This window comes from Neofelis nebulosa, chromosome X (assembly GCF_028018385.1).
Source record: "Neofelis nebulosa isolate mNeoNeb1 chromosome X, mNeoNeb1.pri, whole genome shotgun sequence".
Taxonomy (NCBI): domain Eukaryota; kingdom Metazoa; phylum Chordata; class Mammalia; order Carnivora; family Felidae; genus Neofelis; species Neofelis nebulosa.
Genome location: NC_080800.1, coordinates 127,835,410 through 127,855,319, shown reverse-complemented (window position 1 = coordinate 127,855,319; position 19,910 = coordinate 127,835,410). Strand labels below are relative to the sequence as shown.

The window sequence follows — 19,910 nt, the reverse complement described above, 5'->3', positions numbered from 1 at the left end:
CCCAGGGTGGCAGAAAGTAGTGCCAGTCTTAAAAAGGATGCAGGGGTGATGAGTACTCCATGACTACTCCATGTAGTTCACCATTATGGCCCCCAAAACCAGTCGGGCCCTGGAGAATGACAAACTACAGCATAATCAATCAAGTAGTAATCCAATTGTAGCCACAGTTCCAGCCACAACAGTTCTTCGGGTAGAGGTGGGTTAATGTAGTCTCAGATACATGGTGTGACACTATAAATCTGGTGAATGTTCTCCTACCTATTGCCATCAAAAGCGTTGATCAGAAAGAGTTTGTAGGCATGGAACGGACAACGGTATACTTTTGCAGTTTTGACCCAGGCTGTGTTAGCCCTCAACAGTCTGTCATAATACGGTCAGAAGAATTCTAGATCATCTGGTTGCCCCTCAGAAAATCATACTGATCCACTTATATCCATGATGTCATGCTAACTGGATCAGATGAGCAGGAAGAGGCCAGTACAGTGGATAACCCCAAACACTACATGCCCTGCAGAGGGTAGGAGATAAAGCTTGCAAAGATTCACGGGCCTTCTACTTCGGTAAATTTTGAGTTCTGGAGACAGCGTGTTCCAACACCAGGGAAGAATGCTCTGGCCCAGATCCCAGGTGACCTGGCCACATTAGTTTGGGGTCCAGAGCAGGAAAAAGTTCCGTTGCAGGTCCAGGCTAGGCCAGCAGCCCTACTGCTCGAGTCCTATGGTACATGCGGGACAGAGCACACGCAAAAGGCACACGCAGGCTGCTCGAGCAGGTGGCCAGACCCTTGTTTCACCCACACTTGCTGCATTGCCACCTCTGCCTCACATCCCGCCTGTTGCCGTGTGACAGATTCCTGATGATCAGTGTCTAGGAAAGGAAAAAGCCTGAGTCCATTTGATTCTCATGATACTGCTACAAGAAAGACAGTAGGATTATACCCATTTTGCAGTTGCATAAATGAGGCATGGAGAATGGAAATGAGTTGCTTAAGATTCCAAATATTCCAAATATTCTGCTGTTTCCACTGCCCATTTAAAAAGCAAAGTCGGTTAAGTGTCCCAACTCCTGATTTTGGCTCAGATCACGATCTCACAGTTCATGAGTTTGAGCCCTACATTGGGCCTGTGCTGACAACGCGGGGCCTGCTTGGGATTCTCTCTCTCTCTCCTTCTCTCTCTCTCCCTCTGCCACTCCCACACTCAAGCTTTCATGCATTCTCTCTCAAAATAAATACACTTAAAATTTTTTTTTAATTAAAAAAAAACCATGGTCTAGTTGTTATGAGTCACAATTTAGCACTCAGCAGGGAATGGCCTGTTCAGAAAACACATGTCTATGTATGTATGCATGTATGTGTGCATGGAAGTCATGCAGGAGTGAAAATACACACGTTAAGTTTATGGCAAAGGATGGAGTCTCAGATGATGATTGATACAATAAACACACAAACATAAGGACAAAAAAGGTCATTTAAACCCACAGAAAAGATACACTGACCTGTGTAAGATATGGAATGTCTTTCTGGTCAACTCCGACTTCCTGAATTCACAAACGTAAACATTAAAACCAGGAGAGGCAACAAAGAAAAGTAAGTATCAGACCAATGTGCACACAAAAGAGAAAATACCGGGGCGCCTGGGTGGCGCAGTCGGTTAAGCGTCCGACTTCAGCCAGGTCACGATCTCACGGTCCGTGAGTTCGAGCCCCGCGTCCGGCTCTGGGCTGATGGCTCGGAGCCTGGAGCCTGTTTCCGATTCTGTGTCTCCCTCTCTCTCTGCCCCTCCCCCGTTCATGCTCTGTCTCTCTCTGTCCCAAAAATAAATAAAAAACGTTGAAAAAAAAAATTTAACAAAAGAGAAAATACCGCTAGAGCATGAATGCCTTGCTGGGCTAGTGCCTAGTTGATCAAGCAAACCATGTCAAGCTAAAGTATGCCTTATATTCATCCTAAGGATAAACCTATAAAAGAAAAGACTTGCCAGATAGTGAATTTTTGCTCTTCTGGAAAGAGCCAGATTGCATTTTGGGTATTATACACATGTGTTCTCATTTGTCAAGTACTCAGAGATCAGCTGCTATGCATATTGTTGTGGTTTTGGCTTTGGGTTGTTTTTTTTTTTTTTTCCTGCTTTGGTTTTCAGAAGTTCAACTAGTTATCCCGCGTGGGTTCTGAATGTCAGGGCAAACGTGGGGGTCACCTCCTATGTTTCCTTCTTCAGCTCATCACTGACCTGTGCTACCTACTGTCCACTGCCTGAAAAGATGTCTATCACGTGAATTTGGGCCAGTGTTGGAGTTGTTTCTGGTGGGAGGATAAGCTTGGTAACACTTATCCTCATGGCTACAAACAAAAATCCTTGAACTACCTAATTTTAGTGTATAGTTTTACTGTTTACAAAATAGTTAAAATTCTACCAACTTCTGTGTGTGTGCGTGTGCGTGTGCATGTGCGTGTGTAGTGGGGAGGGGGGGGGTCCCATTATACCAGATACTAAACTGATACAGAAACCAGCAGAAAAGCCGTGGATAGAAACAGATTTCTGTACCTCTGCTACTTTCAGGAACTCTGCCAACCTGGTTGTTCTTGCAAGGAACTTGGTGCAAATATCCAAGCTTTCCTCGCACTGGCTTTTCCTCATATCAAAATACTTGTCTAAAAACGAAAAACAAATTTATCACGAAAGAGCCGATATCACAGCCAATTTCCAGTTACACTCCACTCTGATCATTCTTTCTTAAGCTGAATCTGTATATGATTTTAACTTGTTCAAAAACAATTCTAGTTTTAACCCAGTTATTTTCTGTCTTGGCCAGCAGCAACACTGGTCGATCCGTATAAGCAACAGATTTTTTATGAAGTAAGTACCACATGCCAAACACTAATGCTGGGAAGATACAGAGAGTTTAGTTTAATTTCTCTAACTTTCAGTCTGTAATCTTATTTACTAACATCACAATCGGAAGCTTTCTGAGGGAAGGGGCTGTGTTTCCTATTCTTTTATAGCTGTACAAATGTACTAGATACTTTTTCACTGTAAGAAAAATCTCAAATTCTCATCAATGAAACTTGGAGAACACTTCGTATGAAATAGATCATTCATTAGGACTAAATTAGGGCAGAAACTTCTTGGAAAGCATAAGAAGTATATGCTTGTATATAATAATAACAATTGTTATAGGCTATATCTTCCTAGTAAAGTCAAAATGATGTGATATGACCTTGGTGGAGTGGGCCTTAATGTGTAATGTATAAATATGGCAATCCATGTTGATTCCCTGGTAAATTTCCCAGAAATATCAATTAGCACTTATATAACAACTATAAAGTTCTGTGGCTAATCAGTCAAGTAATTTTTATCCAAAAAAAGCAATATAATGTCTCATTATTTAAAACTATATATGACCTTGAAAGGATCTTCTATTTTGAATCTAAAACAAATATGAGTCTAAATGTAGACATAAAAGGTTTTTAACAGTTTATATATTTTTAAGCAATGTTTATTCCTTAGCCTACCTAGCAGATTAAGGATCCCCTCATTATAGGCTGCAAAGAGGCGAAGAGAATCCTTAAAGAGAAGCATGAAAGCAGCATGGATTATACCATTCGTTAACTCGTCAGGATTTGCCTGGAAATTAAACCAAAGACTAATCAGTTACCACCACAGTTTAAAATAATTCCTTCTCCCACCTACTGGTAAACAATGCCATTTACCAATATGTTCAAAAAGGATTTATAAAGCTCTTACATTAAAATTAAGAAGAGCATCAAACTGAATTTGAATAACTGGAAGAGTGTTTAGCAGCTGTTTTGTATCCATAGTTCTCATCATACCATCCATCCTGTAAAAGAGAAGAGAGATTCATAATATCAATAATTAAGAGTTTGAGAAGCACAGTGACATCAGCATCTCAAAATAAAGCTGTGTTTTTAGCCAACTACATATCAGAACACTTACGTATTTCAGTATTTCTTGCTTACAAACGAATGATATTTACTGACCCTCTCCTGGCTTTGGTGATGTCAGATGTGATCAGTCTACATGCGAGTGACTTCTCATTCAAGTACCTGCTATATCGCCTGATGAAGGTTGACATAGCATAGCCTAACAATGAAATATTTTATTATTTCCAGTGTAATCAACATTAACCATTTACAATGTACGTCAATAAATGCCGAGACTTCTCATTCCACATTCATCCATATACCTCTATGATGTCTTTGAAGCACAAAAGCTAGAATGGACCTTATTAATGATCTAGTCCAATATTCCTCACACTTTCTGCTAAAGGCTATTTCTTATTTCCTCAAAGCCTTGAAATCACCTCAGGATGTAGTGTTGATAGTGACATTCCTGAATCGAGGAAGTAATTGAACTTTATCAGGTTTTTTTTTTTTCACATTTCTACACAACTATTGGAAATTCTTAGCATTTTCCTGAAACTCCCCATCCCATTGTCACCATCTGTCCCCAGCCCTGCCCATGTTTTAACCAGGCATAGTTTTCAAAACAGAGCTCCCCCCATCTTGCCACATGGAAATATTTCCATCAAAAAATCATCTTACCTTCTAGCGCGCTTTTATCCAGGAAGTTGTGTAAAGTGAACAAAGAGCTTCTAGATGCAAGATGCTGGATAAAACGCTGTCAAATGTACCAAATTGTAAAATTAGCTTCTGTCCACAAGTAGAGCTCTTTAACGAGTTTATCATTGTGAATGCATCTTTAACACAATTCTATCATATAGCTTCTATCTATTTCAGGAGCGCTGATTAAGGTGAACGTGATCACATCCTGGGCTGCGCAGCATAAGAATATGCAGTGTTGCCAACTCTCCCAACGAAACAAGGGCTTAGACGTTGCAGCTCATGTGAATACACACTCTTTTCCACCAGGACTTTCTATCTAGCCATTCCCTCCTTTCTGATTTTGAGAAGTTTTACTTAATTCCAGAATTATTTTAATAGTGAATATTAAACTTTTTAATAACTTAATTTTCAGAAAAATATAATCTGATACATCTGTGTACCTCACTACCCAGAGATGATAACTGCTAACTTTTTCACAGAACTGCCTCAAGTCTATTTCAAAAATAAGAAGAAGAAAGTATATTATAAAGTAAAAAGTGCCCTTTGCCCATCCCCAAGTTCCATTTCCTTTTCCTCCCTGGAAGTAACGACTATCATAGTTTTAATCTTTATAGTCTATTTTCTTTATAATTTCAGATATATTTGTCCCAAGGGTAAATATTAAGTATTTTGAAATTTGCATAAATAATATTATATTTAAATATCATTCTGCAACCTACTTCCTCTCTGAGCATGGTTTTTCAGATCTAGCCTTGTTGGTATACATCCACTTAATTTTATAAACACCTCATTTTAGTTATCTGTGCCGTACTGATAGAAATTTACCTAATTTCTACTTTTCAATTATTATAAATATGCTACGAAAAGTGGATTTGCTGGGTCACTGGACTTGGCATTTTCAATTTTACTAAACACGTCTCAATGCTCTCCTCCCCACAGTCACAAACTCTAGCAACTAATATTTATATATCATCCACTGATACCGTCACACTTTTAAAATGTTGCTTATCTGAGCATGTTCTCAGATGGTCATCAGCCATTCTGGTTTCCTTTTCTATGAACCCTCTGTTCATTTGTCTTGGGAACTATTCCACTGTAGTGCCTTTTTCTTACTGATAATGTATTCTGAATATTAATCTTTTGTCTGTCATGTATATGTTGGAAGTACCTGATTCCAACTTTATGGCATCTTCCCTGCTCAAATGTCATAAACATATTCTCCCACATTTTCTTTAATTTTAAATGTTAGTTTTTTGCATGCATAGACATTTCATTCATGTGGAATGTATTTTCGTATATTAGGGTAAGATGGAGATCTCGTTCTATTTTTTCCATAGGTTGTCATTTCTACCAAAAGGCTTTATTTTAAATTCTATACTTTCCCCCACATTTTTAGTGCCACCAAGCTCTGATAGAAGTATATGGTTCTACTTCCAAGCTCTTTATTATGTTCCATGTAGATATGTTCCTTTTTCATCAATACCACACTGTATAATTAGTCACTTTATAGTGTTTCAAGATCCAGTCAATCTGTAAATCCTAACTTTTTAACGCAAAGCTTACTGAGACAAAATGTTAAAGTAGAATAAGTAATTCCACGTTAAAGAACATGTCAGTTCTGTAAAATACAAAGAGTGTTTGTATGTGGGGAGAGGTGGACCGGTGTTGCAAAGTAAAAGACAGCAAGCCTTGACAAACCAAGAATATTTTGCCATTGGGTACTGACAGTCCTTTGAGCTAACAGGAAGGAAAGGATTACCCACTGAATATACAGCACACTCACCTCATTTCCATGAACCATGAGGTGATGCACAGTGACCAGGGCTTTAAACACTACCACCCAGCTGCTGCTCCTGGCCTTCTCAGAAAGAACATCAGCCAGATGTTCAACACTCATATTTGTTTCGTTTACGTATTGTATTAGATCTGAATTAAGAGACAGTGACAAGCATTAAAACACGGACTGAGAAATAACTTTTGAAACCAAAATTGGTAACTTTAACTTAAATACAGATGCAATCAAATGTCAGAAATCACAACGGGAATAATCCAAAACATTTTCTTCATTACAGGTATTACACTTTGTACTGATACGTGTTACGTGATAGTTAATGCCTGTCTACTCTCTTGTTCTGTATACTTGATGAGGGTAGGGACTGTGTCCATTTTGGTCACCAGATCTTCCCAAGACCCAGCACAGTAGTTGGCATACAATGGGTTATGGTAAATACTCATTAAGTGAATGAATAGGACTCAAGAAGGTAACATACCTGATGTCATACAGGCAGTCAAGTGGCAGGGCTGGTATTTGAAATCACATTTGTTTGACCAAGATGCTATTACATCATACTGCCTTTTTTGAGAAAAGCGACATTATGTGAAGGTTCAGTCAGGAGCTCTCCTTGTAGTGTCACCCCGTGTTAACCCTCTTGTTTGCATGCCATAACCTTTTATTGCTCGTTCTCTTTAAAGAAATTTTTAAAGTAAACTCTACCTCCAACATGGGCCTCAAACCCATGACCCCGAGATCAAGAGTCACATGCTCCACCGAGTGAGCAAGCCGGGTGCCCTTATTTCTTGTTCTTGAGTCCACTTCCACATAGCTTTATCCCTACTTTACTAAAACAGCCTCCCAATTTCCTGCTCTGGGTTGTAAGCATTCATACAACCCCTCAAAAGCTAATTTTCATCACTTCATTTTTCCACTCAGCAACAGGCAACGATTCCCTACTTCCTGTCAGTTCAAAATCGTCTTTGGGGGCGCCTGAGTAATTCAGTCGGTTAGGAGTCTGACTCTTAATCTCAGATCAGGTCATGATCTCATGGTTTGTGGGATCCGGCCCCGCATTGGGTTCTGTGCTGAAAGCATGGATCCTGCTTCGGATTCTGCCTCTCTGCCCTTCCCCTGCTGGTTATCTCTGTGTCTCTCTCTGTTTCCCTCTCTCAAAATAAATAAACTTAAAAAAAAATCCTCTTTCATTTCAAAACTGTCTATAAACTATCATTATAAAACAATTTCATCTCTAGCACTTAATCATTAAGCAGCACGTTAACAGGCATAGCACCAGGATCCATACTGAGGAGGGTGCTTAACAAATATGCTAGGCGAGCAACAGGCTGACCTTAATTGCAGACCCAGCCAGATTCATTTATTCAAGAATATACACTACATTCCAGTGGCTATGCCATGTTTAAGGTTATGAAGAATGAGCTTCTCTCACATTGTTTTCTAAGTCTGCTCCATTCCTCTTTCTGTGAAGTTTCCTCTGCAAGGTTTTTGTTTCTTCTTCCCCATGATTTCAGCCTTTGGACTGAACCTTCGGGATATCATGGTACTGACTCAAGTGCCCCCTTTGGTTCCATGCATCTTTCACATAGATAACCATTATTCATCCTTTAGGTCTTGAGAAGCAAATTTTGGCACATATGCATCAACATCCAGGGATGTATTATATATTTTGCTCCAGCATCTCCTCTGGGGCCTGCCCAGAACACTATTAAGCGCGCGTGTGTGTGTGTGTGTGTACATATAAATAATCCGTTTCACTTAGTGAAGTGTCAGTTGCTGTAATACATGCAGATTATCATGATGGTAAGTTAAAAATTCAGAAAGCAAATACATACTAAATCAATGGAGAGTTTTTAAGCAAAACAGCAAAATAAAGAGGTGATCAAAAGAGTGAGCTGGCTATGACGTTCTCAAAAGCAGCGGGATTTACGTATACTCACAATAGCATGCATTGTTTATGAAGTCAGTGCTCAATGTGAACTCAAACAGTAGCGGGTAGGGCTAGCCTGGGAGTCTATTCTGTCTCTAAGCAACAGATTCTGTCACCTGGAAACATTCATGGGAGCACAAAAAATGTTGCAGTGGACATTGTAAAGCCTATCCATTGACCTTGGGTCAGGACTGCTCACGGGATGATCTGCTCTGCAAACTTTCCCTCCTTCATTTCAGAAGCCTTTGCTGAAAGTAATGATTTATAAGGGGGCCTGGGCGGACTTTGGAAGTGAGACCCTTTTCCTAAGCCTGGCTTTTATTATGCCACCGCTTCGAGTGTCCTAAGTTATTGGGGTAGCTTGTAAATAGTTCAGAGTTTGGAGTTAAAAAGGCCAGTGGCTCCCTTCTAGGCTCACTCCAAGATGACTAGGGGTGAGAATTCCATCTCCTCCCAAACCTCCCGCAGGAAAAGGGGGCTGGTAGGAGGGGAGTGGGGTGCCCATGACGTAGGAGGCACCTGGGCCTCCGGGCCGTCTGCGCCAGGACTGCAACTCACCTGCCAGGTGTTTCGGCTCGGGTTCTGTGGGCTCGTCGGTGGTAGCCCTGAGGGCAGCCTTGGACGCAAAAGACCCCATGGTGCGTCACGGACCGCCGGCCACGAGGGTGATGGGTGCGGTGTCCGGTCCCTCCTCTTCCGGGCCAGCGGACTGAGCCAGGACCGGCACTGCAAGCAAAGGGCGGAGCACCTGAGGTGACGGAAGAAAGGCCCGGCTGTGCGGCTAGCCTTCACTTGGCAACCTTTTCTCTTTGCAGCCTGACGCACACCTGCAGCATCATGAGGTGGGGTTTGAAGCTGCGAGGCACCGGTCACATGACAATACTTTGGAAACCCTTGATGTGGCATTCTTAGGGAGGCTCCAGTCACATATTATGGAGGCTGCTTCCCACCTGAGGACATGTCCTCCGCCCCTTCGCCCAGCATCAGACATATAAGTCTGTAGGGTTGTTCGTACTGTCCCTTCATTACACTTTTTAAATGTACGGAATCCGTACATTTAAATATAAGGCCACTGTCGTGCCTTATATTGGTAAGTCTTCTCTGTTCTTTTTCTTCATGGTTCTGGGCAGAGAGCTATCAACTTTCATGATCTTGAAGACCCAACTTGTGGTAGGGTAGATAACTTATTTGAGATTCCTCTTTATAATATTAGCATTTAGGCTTAAGTACTGCCTTTCTTCTCAAAGAACATATTTCTTATTTCAATCTTTTAAACTTTGTTGAGATTTGATTTATGAAACAGAATATGCTCTCCCAAGATCAGTGTTCTCTATACTCTCGGAAAGATGCATATTTTTCTACTATTGGGTGCAATGTTCCAATCAAATGTGTAACATAGTTCCTGATATTGTATCACAAGTGATTGGAGCCATCTCCTTCCCTGACCATGCTTCGAATGGGAGACTTTCTCTTCATGTCTCTTCAAGTTCAATAACCTTTTCTTCTTTCTTCTGCATTCTAATCTTCTGCTAATCTCATCCAGGACAGGCTGCATTTCGAATATTGTATTTTTCATCCCTGGAAATTCCATTTGGTTCTTTTTGTATCATCCATTGCTCTCCTCATTAGGATCACATTGTCCTTTAAACCCTTGAGGATATTCATAAGAGTTATATTGGTTATTTTAAGATGCTTGTCTGCTAATTCTTTCATCTTTCATAATTCTAGCTGTTTCTGTTGACTTTTTTTTCTTGTGCATGAGTCACATTTTTCTGCTTCTCCCTATGCCTAGCAATTTTGCATGAATGCTAGACCCTGTTACTTTTACTTTGTTGAGTCCTCTATTTTGATGTATTCCATTAAAGAATGTTGAGGTTTGTTTAGATAGGCATGTACGATACTTTGATATCACATACTTTCAGGTCATGTTTTCTTAAACAGCTTTATTGATACTTAATTCACACATTGTACAATTCACCGATTTAATCTGCAATTCCGTAGCTTCTAGTATATTCAGAGTTGTACAACCATCACCAAGATCAAGTTACATCTTTACCACCTTCAAAAGAAACCCCAGACTCATTAGCTGTCATTCCCCATTTCCCCCTAAACTTCACATCCCTAGGCAACTACTCTTCTACTTTATGACTCTAAAGATTTTCTGGACATTTCATATAAGTGAAACCATTCAGTATGTGGGCCTTCGGCAGTGCTTTCTTTCACTTAATATATTCCAGGTTCATTCATCTTGTAGCATGTATCAGTACTTCATTCTTTTTATGGCCAAATAATATTCCACTGCATGGATATACTACAATTTATGTATTCATTCATTGATGGATATTTGGGCTGTTTCCCTATTGAACTATTGTGAATACTGCTTCCTTTACAAGTTTTTGTTTCAATACCTGTTTTCAGTTGTTTGGGGTATATACCTAGAAGTCATACAGTCATATGACTTTAACGATCAATCGGTCATATGTTAATTCTGTGTTGAACTTTTTGTGAGAAATTGCCAAACTGTTTTCCACAGTGGCTGAACCATTTCACAACCCCATGAGCAATATATGAGGGCTCTAATTTCTCCACATTTGTTTGATTTCAGCCATCCTACTGTGTGGGAAGTGGTAACTCTTTCAGGTTTCATTTGCATTTCCCTGATGACTAATGATTTAGAGGATTTCTTTCATGTACTTTACCGGGAATTTGTGTATCTCCTTTGGGGAAATGTCTATTCAGATCCTTTTCCCATTTTTAAATTGAGTTATTTATCTTTTTTAAGTTTTATTGAGGTCTGATTAACAAATAAAAATTATGTATATATTTAGGTTATACAATGTCATGTTTTCTTTTAAGGTGTATAACATGAGGATTTATTTATTACATTTATATTATTCTTAAGAGTTTATTATAAACTAGTTTCACAGGCCACAAAGAAGTAAAAGGACTAGTACAGCCTTACAGGAAACAGGCAGGGGGTTGAGGAGGGCCAGTATGGGTCTAGGGCCTTGGTGGGTGCATTCTGGGGGGAGAGGGCCCGGAAAGGGAAACCAGACAATCCCGTGAGACTCAGAGAACAATGGCATAACAAACAGATCTGTGGCAATGTGGCCCTGGAGCACTGGGCCCATGCCTCTGTGGAGCAACTTCCATAACTCTGTGGCCAAGGGTCAAAGAAGGCCTCAAACCCCTGGAAGAAGGGGGCTGCATCCCTGGTGGGAGCATGCCAATTGGAGTTCCTCGTCCAGAAAGGGATCCCCATTGGGGAACCCATGGGAGGCCTCATGACAGGTGGTGGGCCCATCGTGCCTGCAGGGGGTGCCCTCAGCCCATAGGTGTGAAGGACCCCCACAGCCAGGTAGATATTGGGTTAGGGCCCCTCCAGTTCTGACTGTGGCAGTAGCTGCAGTGGCTGCCACAGTGCCTCTTCCTTGCCGGGTCATCACTTGTTGGGATGGCCCTCAGACTGGCCCAGCAAGTCCTACAGGAGTGTACGGCATCAGAACACCAGTGGGGATTCCTCTGCCCAGAGCTCTCCCTATCCCTGGGTCCCTGGCAGCTCCAGCAAGTGATAGTCGTGCAATGCCAGTATCTTTGGGAGTAGACCCGTCTACTGTCATTGACACTAGCTTCTCTCCCCAAAGTAGCACCAGACCGAGGACTCACTTCGCTTCTCTTTCTGCTTGTTTTGAGTTCTTTGGCTAGATCTTCCTGAATTCTTCACAGTCACAGAAGATCAATTTCATAAGCTGGCCGAAAGCCTTGAAGTCTTGAACGTGCTAATGAAGATATGGCCATCTTGCGGGATGTACCTCACCCTGTAGTCGGTGTGCCGCGGTTGTGATAGCTCCAATTCCGGCTCAATTCCCTCAGCACAGCCCGGGTCACACCACTGCTCCTGCAAGTGTGGCCATGGATAAAATGGGATCTGGCAAAAGCTACTTTCCATCCTGGCGCTGGGCTCTTGAGTTCCACATGAGGATTTAATATATGTATACACTGTGAAATGATTACCACAATCAAGTTACACATCCATCACCTCACATACTTACAGCTTTTCTGTGTGTATGGTAAGAACACTTAAGATCTACTCTTTCGGCAAATTTCAAGTAGACTATAAAATTTTATCAACTATGGTCACCATGATGTACGTTAACTAATCTCTCTTATAACTGAAAGTTTGTACCCTTTAACCAACTTCTTCCCATTTTCCCCCCTCCTCAGCCCCTAGCAACTGCCATCATTCTACTCTCTGGTTATATGAGTTCAGCGTTTTCAGGTTCCACATATAAATGAGATCATGCATTAGTTGGATTTCTGTGTATGGCTTATTTCACTTAGCGTAATGTTCTCCAGTTTCATCCATTTTGTCACAAATGGCATCATTTCCTTCTTTCTTATGGCTAACTAATATTCCATTGTATATACACCACATTTTCTTGATCGATTCATCCATCAATAGACACTTAGATTGTTTCCACATCTTGGCTATTAGTAATAATGCTGCAATAAACATGGGAATGCATACATCTCTTTGAGATCCTGATTGCATTTTCTATCGATATATACCCAAAAGTGGGATTGCTGCTGAATCATTCAGTAGTCTATTCTTAATTTTTTGAAGAATCTCCATACTGTTTTCCATAATGGCTATACCAATTTATATTCCCATTAACAGTGTGCAGGTGTTCTCTTTTATCCACACCCTCACCAATACTTGTTATGTCTTGTCTTTTTAAGATTTTTTTAAGTTTAAATGCTACACCCAGCACCCAACGTGGGGCTCAAATTCATGACCCCAAGACCAAGAGTCACATGCTCCACCAACTGAGCCAGCCAGGTGCCCCATCTCTTGTCTTTTTACCTCACAAGTGTGAGGTGATATTTTGTGGTTTTGGTTTGCATTGCCTGGCTTTTCATACACATGTTGACAATTGTATGTCTTCTCTGGAAAAATATTCATTCAAGTCCTTTGCCCATTTTTTAATGCTTTTATTTTATTTATTTTTTTAAATTTACTTATTTGTTTTTTAATTTACATCCAAGTTAGCATATAGTGCTATAATGATTTTAGGAGTAGATGCCAATGATTCATCCCGTATGTATAACACCCAGTGCTCATCCCAACAAGTGTCTTCCTTAATGCTCCTTGCCCATTTAGCCCATCCCCCCACCAAACCTCCTCCAGCAACCCTCAGTTTGTTCTCTGTATTTAAGAGTCTCTTATGGTTTGCCCCCCCTCCCTGTTTTTATATTATTTTGGCTTCCCTTCCCTTATGTTCATCTGTTTTGTATCTTAAATTCCTCATATGAGTGCAGTCGGATGATATTTGTCTTTGACTGGCTTAATTTCCCTTAGCATAATACCCTCTAGGTCCATCCGTGTAATTCCAAATGGCAAGATTTCATTCTTTTTGACTGCCAGGTAATACTCCAATGTATATACATACCACATCTTCTTTATCCATTCATCCATTGATGGACATTTGTCCTTTGCCCATTTTTTAACAGATTATTTGTTTTTGTTTTGTTTGCTACTGTTTTATTAGTTCCTTATATATTTTGGATACTAACTTCTTATCAGATATATGATTTGCAAATATTTTCTTACATTCTATTGGTTGAATTTTCATTTTGATGGTTGCCACTGCTGTACAGAAGCTTTTTAGCTTGATATAGTCCCACTTGTTTATTTTTGCTTTTTTTTCTGTGCTTTTGGTATCATATCCAACAAATCATTACCAAGACCAATGTAAAGGAACTTTTTCCCTGTGTTTTATTTTAGGAGTTTCAGGTCTTATTTTTAAGTCTTTACTCCATTTCAACTTAATTTCTTTTTTTAATGATTACTTTTTGAGAGAGAGAGAGCACGTGCATGTGCATGTGCATGAGTGGGGGAGGGGCAGAGAGGGAGAAAGAGAATCTGAAGACTTCACACTCAGCGAAAAGTCCGATGTGGGGCTCCACCTCACAATTGTGAGATCATGACCTGAGCCGTAATCAGGAGTCGGACACTCAACAGAGTGAGCTCTCCAGGCGCTCCTCCATTTCAAGTTAGTTTCTGTGTATTGTGCAATATAAGGGTCTATTTTCACTCTTTAGCTTATGTATATCCAGTTTTCCCAACACTATTTATTTAAAAGCCTATCATTTCCCAATTGTGTATTTTTGGTGCCCTTGTCAAAGATTAGTTGACCATGTATGTACAGGTTTACTCCTGTGTTCTTTATTCTATTCTATTGGTCTATGTGTCTGTTTTTATGCCAGTACCATAGTGTTTTGATTGCTACAGTTTTGTAATATCATTTGAGCAAAGCCTCCAGCTTTGTTCTTCTTGCTCAGGACTGCTTTGGCAATCCCAAATAGGGAATCTTTTGTGGTTCCTTAGGAGTTTTAGGATTTTTTTTTCTTTTTTTGTGTGAAAAATGCTATAAGAATTTTGATAGGGCTTGCATTGAATCTGTAGATCACTTTAGGTCGTACGGACATTTTAATGATATTAATTCTTCCAGTCTGTGAACACAGGATATGTTTCCATTTATTTGTATCTTCTTCAAATTCTTTGATCAGTGTCTTGCCATTTTCAGTGTACAGATCTTTCACTTCCTTGGTTAAATTTGTTCCTAAATATTTTTTGATGCTATTATATATGGGAACATTTTTAATTTTCTTTCGGATAGTTCATTGCTAATATATAGAAACACAACTTATTTTGTATGTTGGTTTTGTATCCTGCAACTTTACAGAATTTGTTTATTGAAAAATTTTTTTGGTGAAGTCTTTAGGTTTTTCTACATATAAGACCATGTCATCTGCAAACAGAGTTAATTTGACTTCTTTTTTTACAATTTGGATGCCTTTCTTTTTCTTGACTAATTGCTCTCTCTAGGACTACCAGTGTTATCTTAAATAAAAGTGGTGAGAGTGGGCACCCTTCTTTTATTTCTGATCTTTGAGAAAAAGCTTTAAGCTTTTCACCATTGAGGATGATGTTAGATATGGGCTTGTAGAATATGGCTTTTATTATGTTGAGTTACATTTCTTCCATGCTAATTTGTTGAGTTTTTATCATGAAAATATGTTGGATTTTGCAAAATGCTTTTAATGCACTTATTGAGGTGATCATATGATTTGTGTCCTTCATTTGGTTAATGTGGAATATCACAGTGGTTGGTTTGTGGATGTTAAACCATCCTTGCATCCCTGGGATATATCCCGTTTGATCATGGTATATGATCCTTTTATGGTGCTGTTGAATTTGATTTGCTGGTATTTTGTTGAGAATTTTTACATCTTTTTCATCAGGGATATTGGCCTATAATTTCCTTTTATTGTGTGTTCTTATCTGGCTTTGGTATGAAGGTAATCCTGGCCTTATTAAATGAATTTGGATGTGGTCCCTCGTCTTCAAATTTTTGGAAAAGTTTGAGAAGGACTGGTACAAATTCTTCATTAAATGTTTTGTAGAATTCACCCATGCACAGTTTTAAGCCATTTGGGTGGGGGGTGGGGTGCACAACTGTAGCAGCCCAGTACTGGAAACTATCATTAGATGACTGAGGCTCGGTCCCAGTGCCGTACAGACATAAGGCAGGGAATTTGGTTTGTAAATGTGTTGATTCCCTGGAAAGGTACTTCCCATTGAAAGAAAATGTTTAATTTTGAGTTTGGGAGGGGGTGAGAGACCCAGCCTGGCCTTAAGTGAGCTAATCCATCTTTGGACTAGGCCCAGGCATCTTCAGGAACCTCAGTGTACCAAAGGCCTCAAGGAAAGGGAAGCAGTACTAATGAAAAAGAGCTTGTAGAAACAGGAGTGCTTCAGGCTGTAGATTTCATGCTGAGTAGCTTCCTTAATGGCTCCTGTTTCTATCAGCTCCTCCATCAAGACAGTGATCTCCCATTTCTCTTGCCCTGGCGTCCTACACTGCTTCCGTTTTTCCACACCACTGTGGGCACTCACCCCACCACCGCTGTTCTGATTGTGGAACCTCCCTCACAACCTGAAGAGGTGTGAAACATTCTCAAAACACCTAGTCCCATGGCACATTCAGCAGTACCAGCCATAAACACAGAGTATCAAGAAGGTCCATCAACTAAAACAGAATAGGAATTAGCTTCAAGGACCTCAGTGGTGTGACCACAGTCAGCTGACTGCACTGAAATAACAACACTGTAACCCATAAAGGTCTTCCCAGTAGCCCAAGAAGGGATCAAAAGTCTGATGCTTTACCATAGAACAAATGGGCCGGTTTTTGGCAGGAGTTCCAGGGTTGGTTTGTTGTTTTTTTTTTTTCTTTTAAATCAGGATCATAAAGTTCTTTACCTTGTGAAACACAGCTGTTTTTCTTGGACTGACAGAAAGACTAAAGACTGCGAATTCACCCCACTGTTTCAAGAAATGCTCCCTAACAGGCAGGCATCTGGAGTTTGTTGGGGCCACAGTCATTGAGATTGAGACTTCCAACTTGCCACAGCCAAGACATTATTTCTACCGCTTTATAGATGTGTGTAGTTTAGACATATATAGTTTAGACATATTTCAACACCAATTACACATTTTTACAATATGTAAAATTAACTCACCCAAGCCTGGTTCCCATCACAAAGTTACTTTAAAGTTTTTTTTTCTCTTCACTGCAAGTTTTACCCAAACTCTAAGAACAATGTTTTTCTTTTTTGTTGGTGTTGTAACAAAAAGAGATACTACATGGTATCTCCCCAGCTGGGAGCTTCCAGTGCAGGGTGGAGAGGAAGAGGCCAGCCTGCAGGGTTGTCTGGAGCTGCAGGGAAGTGTCTTCTCTTTTTTTCATTTTTTGTAAACAGCTTTATTGAGACATAGTTTACGGACCATACAAACCACTGAAAGTGATCAATTCAATGGTTTTTAATATAGTCACAGGGTTGTGCCACTGCCATAATTAACTTTAGAGTATTTTTGTTACCTCAAAAAGAAAGCCAATACCTTTAGCTATCACCCCTCTGTTCTCCCTCCCTCCAGTTTCTGGCAGCTGCTAATCTGCTGTCTCTACAGATTTCCCGATTGTGGACATTCCAGAGGAACAGAATCATAAAATATGTATCCTTTTGTGCATGCCTTCTTTTATTTAGCATCCTATGCAAAGTTCTTTACATATTCTGGATGCTTTCTTATTTATATCATTTGCAAATATTTTTTCTCCCACTCTCTGGGTTTTTTCACTCATATTTAGACCTCATATTTAGGTCTCTGATACATTTACACTCGGTATTTGAATATGGTGTGGGGTAGGTGTCCACCTTCATTCTATTGCATGTGTGTAACAGCTGTTAAAAAGATTATTCTTTCCCCCCATTCAATAGTCTTGGTATCCTTCTTGACAATAAGTTGACCACAGATGTGTAGGCTTACTTCTGGACACCAGTTCTACTCCAGTGATCTGTACATCTATCCTTGCGACACTACCAAGCTGTCTTGATTGTCATTGCTTCCTATGAATTAGTGTGCTCCTTCTTTGTTCCTCTTTTTCAAGATTGTTCTGGCTATTCGCTGAGTCTACAAATTGGCTTTCACCACAATCTCTACCATTCGTACAAGTGCCCTTAGGCTTCAACTTTTCCACATTCTGTTACAAATAGAGTCGGTTCCTCTGGGAAGAGATTAGGAGTGTCTGTTTTACGGACTGCCTCTCCCCCCTAGGCAAAATCTCTGAGCCAGGGCTCTGCAGCTGAGGATAGGGGCAAGGGCAAGCTTCTCTCTGAATGACACCTCTGCTCTAGGAGTTAAAAGGTCATTTGGGGGTGGGGGTTGCAGTAGCCTGAGATCCTTTCAGCTTGCCTTTCCAGGCATGGAACCACGACCTCATGAGCTAGGGCAAGGGTGATCAGGGACCCAGTACTCTCAGCACACCATGCCCAAATTAGAGCCTCCATCCAATGAGTGGGGGCTGAATGGGAGAAAGGAGCCCTCGCCTCTCAACTACACTTACCTGGGGCTTACTCTCAGCAACAGAAAGTGGGGAGCAGGATGAGAAACACTGAAGTCCTGGTCCTCCTGGGAGGAAAGCCCTCCAACTGGGAGTTGGGAGGAAGGGAACCCTGTGTTCTTGGCTGCACCAGTCTGAAGTGGAGTCTTCTTGCTGAGCTGGGAGAGGCGAAGGAGGCAGCTGATCTCAGTTCAAAGATTAGAGATTCTTAACACATTTTTGTAGATTTTCTTGAATAGACATTTCTTGACTTGTTTACCCTTAGGACCATTTCCAGACACTTTAATTTTTTCAAAGGGGCGCCTGGGTGGCTCAGCCAGTTAAGCGTCCGACTTTGGCTCAGGTCATGATCTTGCAGTTTTTGAGTTCGAGCCCCACCTCGGCCTCCCTGCTGACAGCTCAGAGCCTGAAGCCTGCTTCAGATTCTGTGTCTCCCCCTCTCTCTACTCCTCCCCTGCTCACATTCTGTCTCTTTCAAAAATAAACATTAAAAAAATAAAAATAAAATAATTTTCACCGGTTTCACTGGGGAGTGAATCTGTAGACCTCCTCACACTGTCATGGTGGAAGTTTATGGAGGTTTCAAAGCAGCTTCAAGTAGGGTAAAGGAAGGAGGGATTTGGGGAGGTTGCAAAACTACCAATACCACTTTGAATTTACTTTTGGTTTTAAGCGGCCTTTTATTAGCTGCAACCAATGAACTTTTAACGACAGCTAAGGCACCGATCAGGTGGCTTATTTCAGTCCTACTTTCTGCTGCTTAACTTCCAGATGTAGATCAACAGGCCGCATATGCCACTGCACCCTAGGGAGCCCTGTTAGGTCCTCTAACCCAGACCACACAGCCCCTGAACGTGTAGGACAGCGGGAGGGCTCTTACTCTCTCTGCTTTCACTGAACAGTTATGTGAGAGTTGTGCTACCAAATCCTGGAGAGTCTACCTTATCCCATAACCTGGCCCTGCTTGTCTTTAAAGAGGGCATTTTAACTTTACCAGCCTCATGTTGGGCCCCAAGACCGAGGCTAACAGATTTGGTGGGTTAAGCCACACAGGCCCTTTTGAGATTCAGATAGTTTATTACTTACATCGTCAGCAGAAGGAAGAGACATCAAAGGTACTGGCAGTTCTTTGCAATCTTTGTCCCACGCGCCCAAATGGATGGAAGCAAGTTGAAAGGGGCTGGATGGCTGCAGTGTGAGCTGTGAGCCACCCCACTTTTGCCAGGAGGCAAAAAGTAACTTTCAGGACAGCCTCCCAGAAGTTCTGTACAGGCCTCTATCCTTTCATGTAATGGGAGGATCTCAAGATGTTCTGCCAAGACCCAGATTAGCTGTTAGTTCAAGCCTTGCCTATGTGGCATATGTGGATACCATATAGGTACGAGGACACCATGATAGAGCTGTTACCCCATATACATATGCCCCCCCACCCCAGAGCAGGGAACACAACACTACAATCCAATCCAAAGACCCCATTCAAATATTGCAACTGTCCTGACAATTTCTTTCTCCTTTCTGGTCCAGAATCCAATATAGGAACACATATTGTACTTAGTTATCATGCCTTAAATGTCTTTCCGTCCAGGGAAACTCCTTGGCCTATCCCTATTTTTCATGTCCTTGACAGTTAAACCACCCATCAAC

General features: G+C 40.9%; 1 protein-coding gene and 1 pseudogene across 3 annotated transcripts in view; both read right to left on the bottom strand.

The window, feature by feature from the left end:
• The window catches only part of LOC131502619 (phosphatidylinositol-binding clathrin assembly protein-like), a 47,985-nt gene extending 38,891 nt beyond the window's left edge, over positions 1-9,094 (bottom strand). For 2 of the 3 annotated variants that reach the window (XM_058713483.1, XM_058713485.1), the window contains exons 1-8: positions 8,863-9,093; positions 6,369-6,511; positions 4,565-4,640; positions 4,001-4,103; positions 3,747-3,840; positions 3,515-3,626; positions 2,547-2,653; positions 1,498-1,539 (exon numbers count right to left, since the gene is read on the bottom strand). In XM_058713483.1, coding sequence (XP_058569466.1) covers positions 1,498-1,539; positions 2,547-2,653; positions 3,515-3,626; positions 3,747-3,840; positions 4,001-4,103; positions 4,565-4,640; positions 6,369-6,511; positions 8,863-8,941 — 756 coding nt within the window. In that variant the 5' untranslated portion in view covers positions 8,942-9,093. Of the gene's footprint in view, positions 1-1,497; positions 1,540-2,546; positions 2,654-3,514; positions 3,627-3,746; positions 3,841-4,000; positions 4,104-4,564; positions 4,641-6,368; positions 6,512-8,862 lie in introns of all 3 variants that reach the window. The other variant, XR_009257095.1, reaches the window with a different exon arrangement.
• A 1,051-nt stretch (positions 9,095-10,145) lies between these two features.
• LOC131502438 (small nuclear ribonucleoprotein-associated protein B-like) lies at positions 10,146-19,881 on the bottom strand (annotated as a pseudogene).
• Between the last annotated feature and the right edge of the window lie 29 nt (positions 19,882-19,910).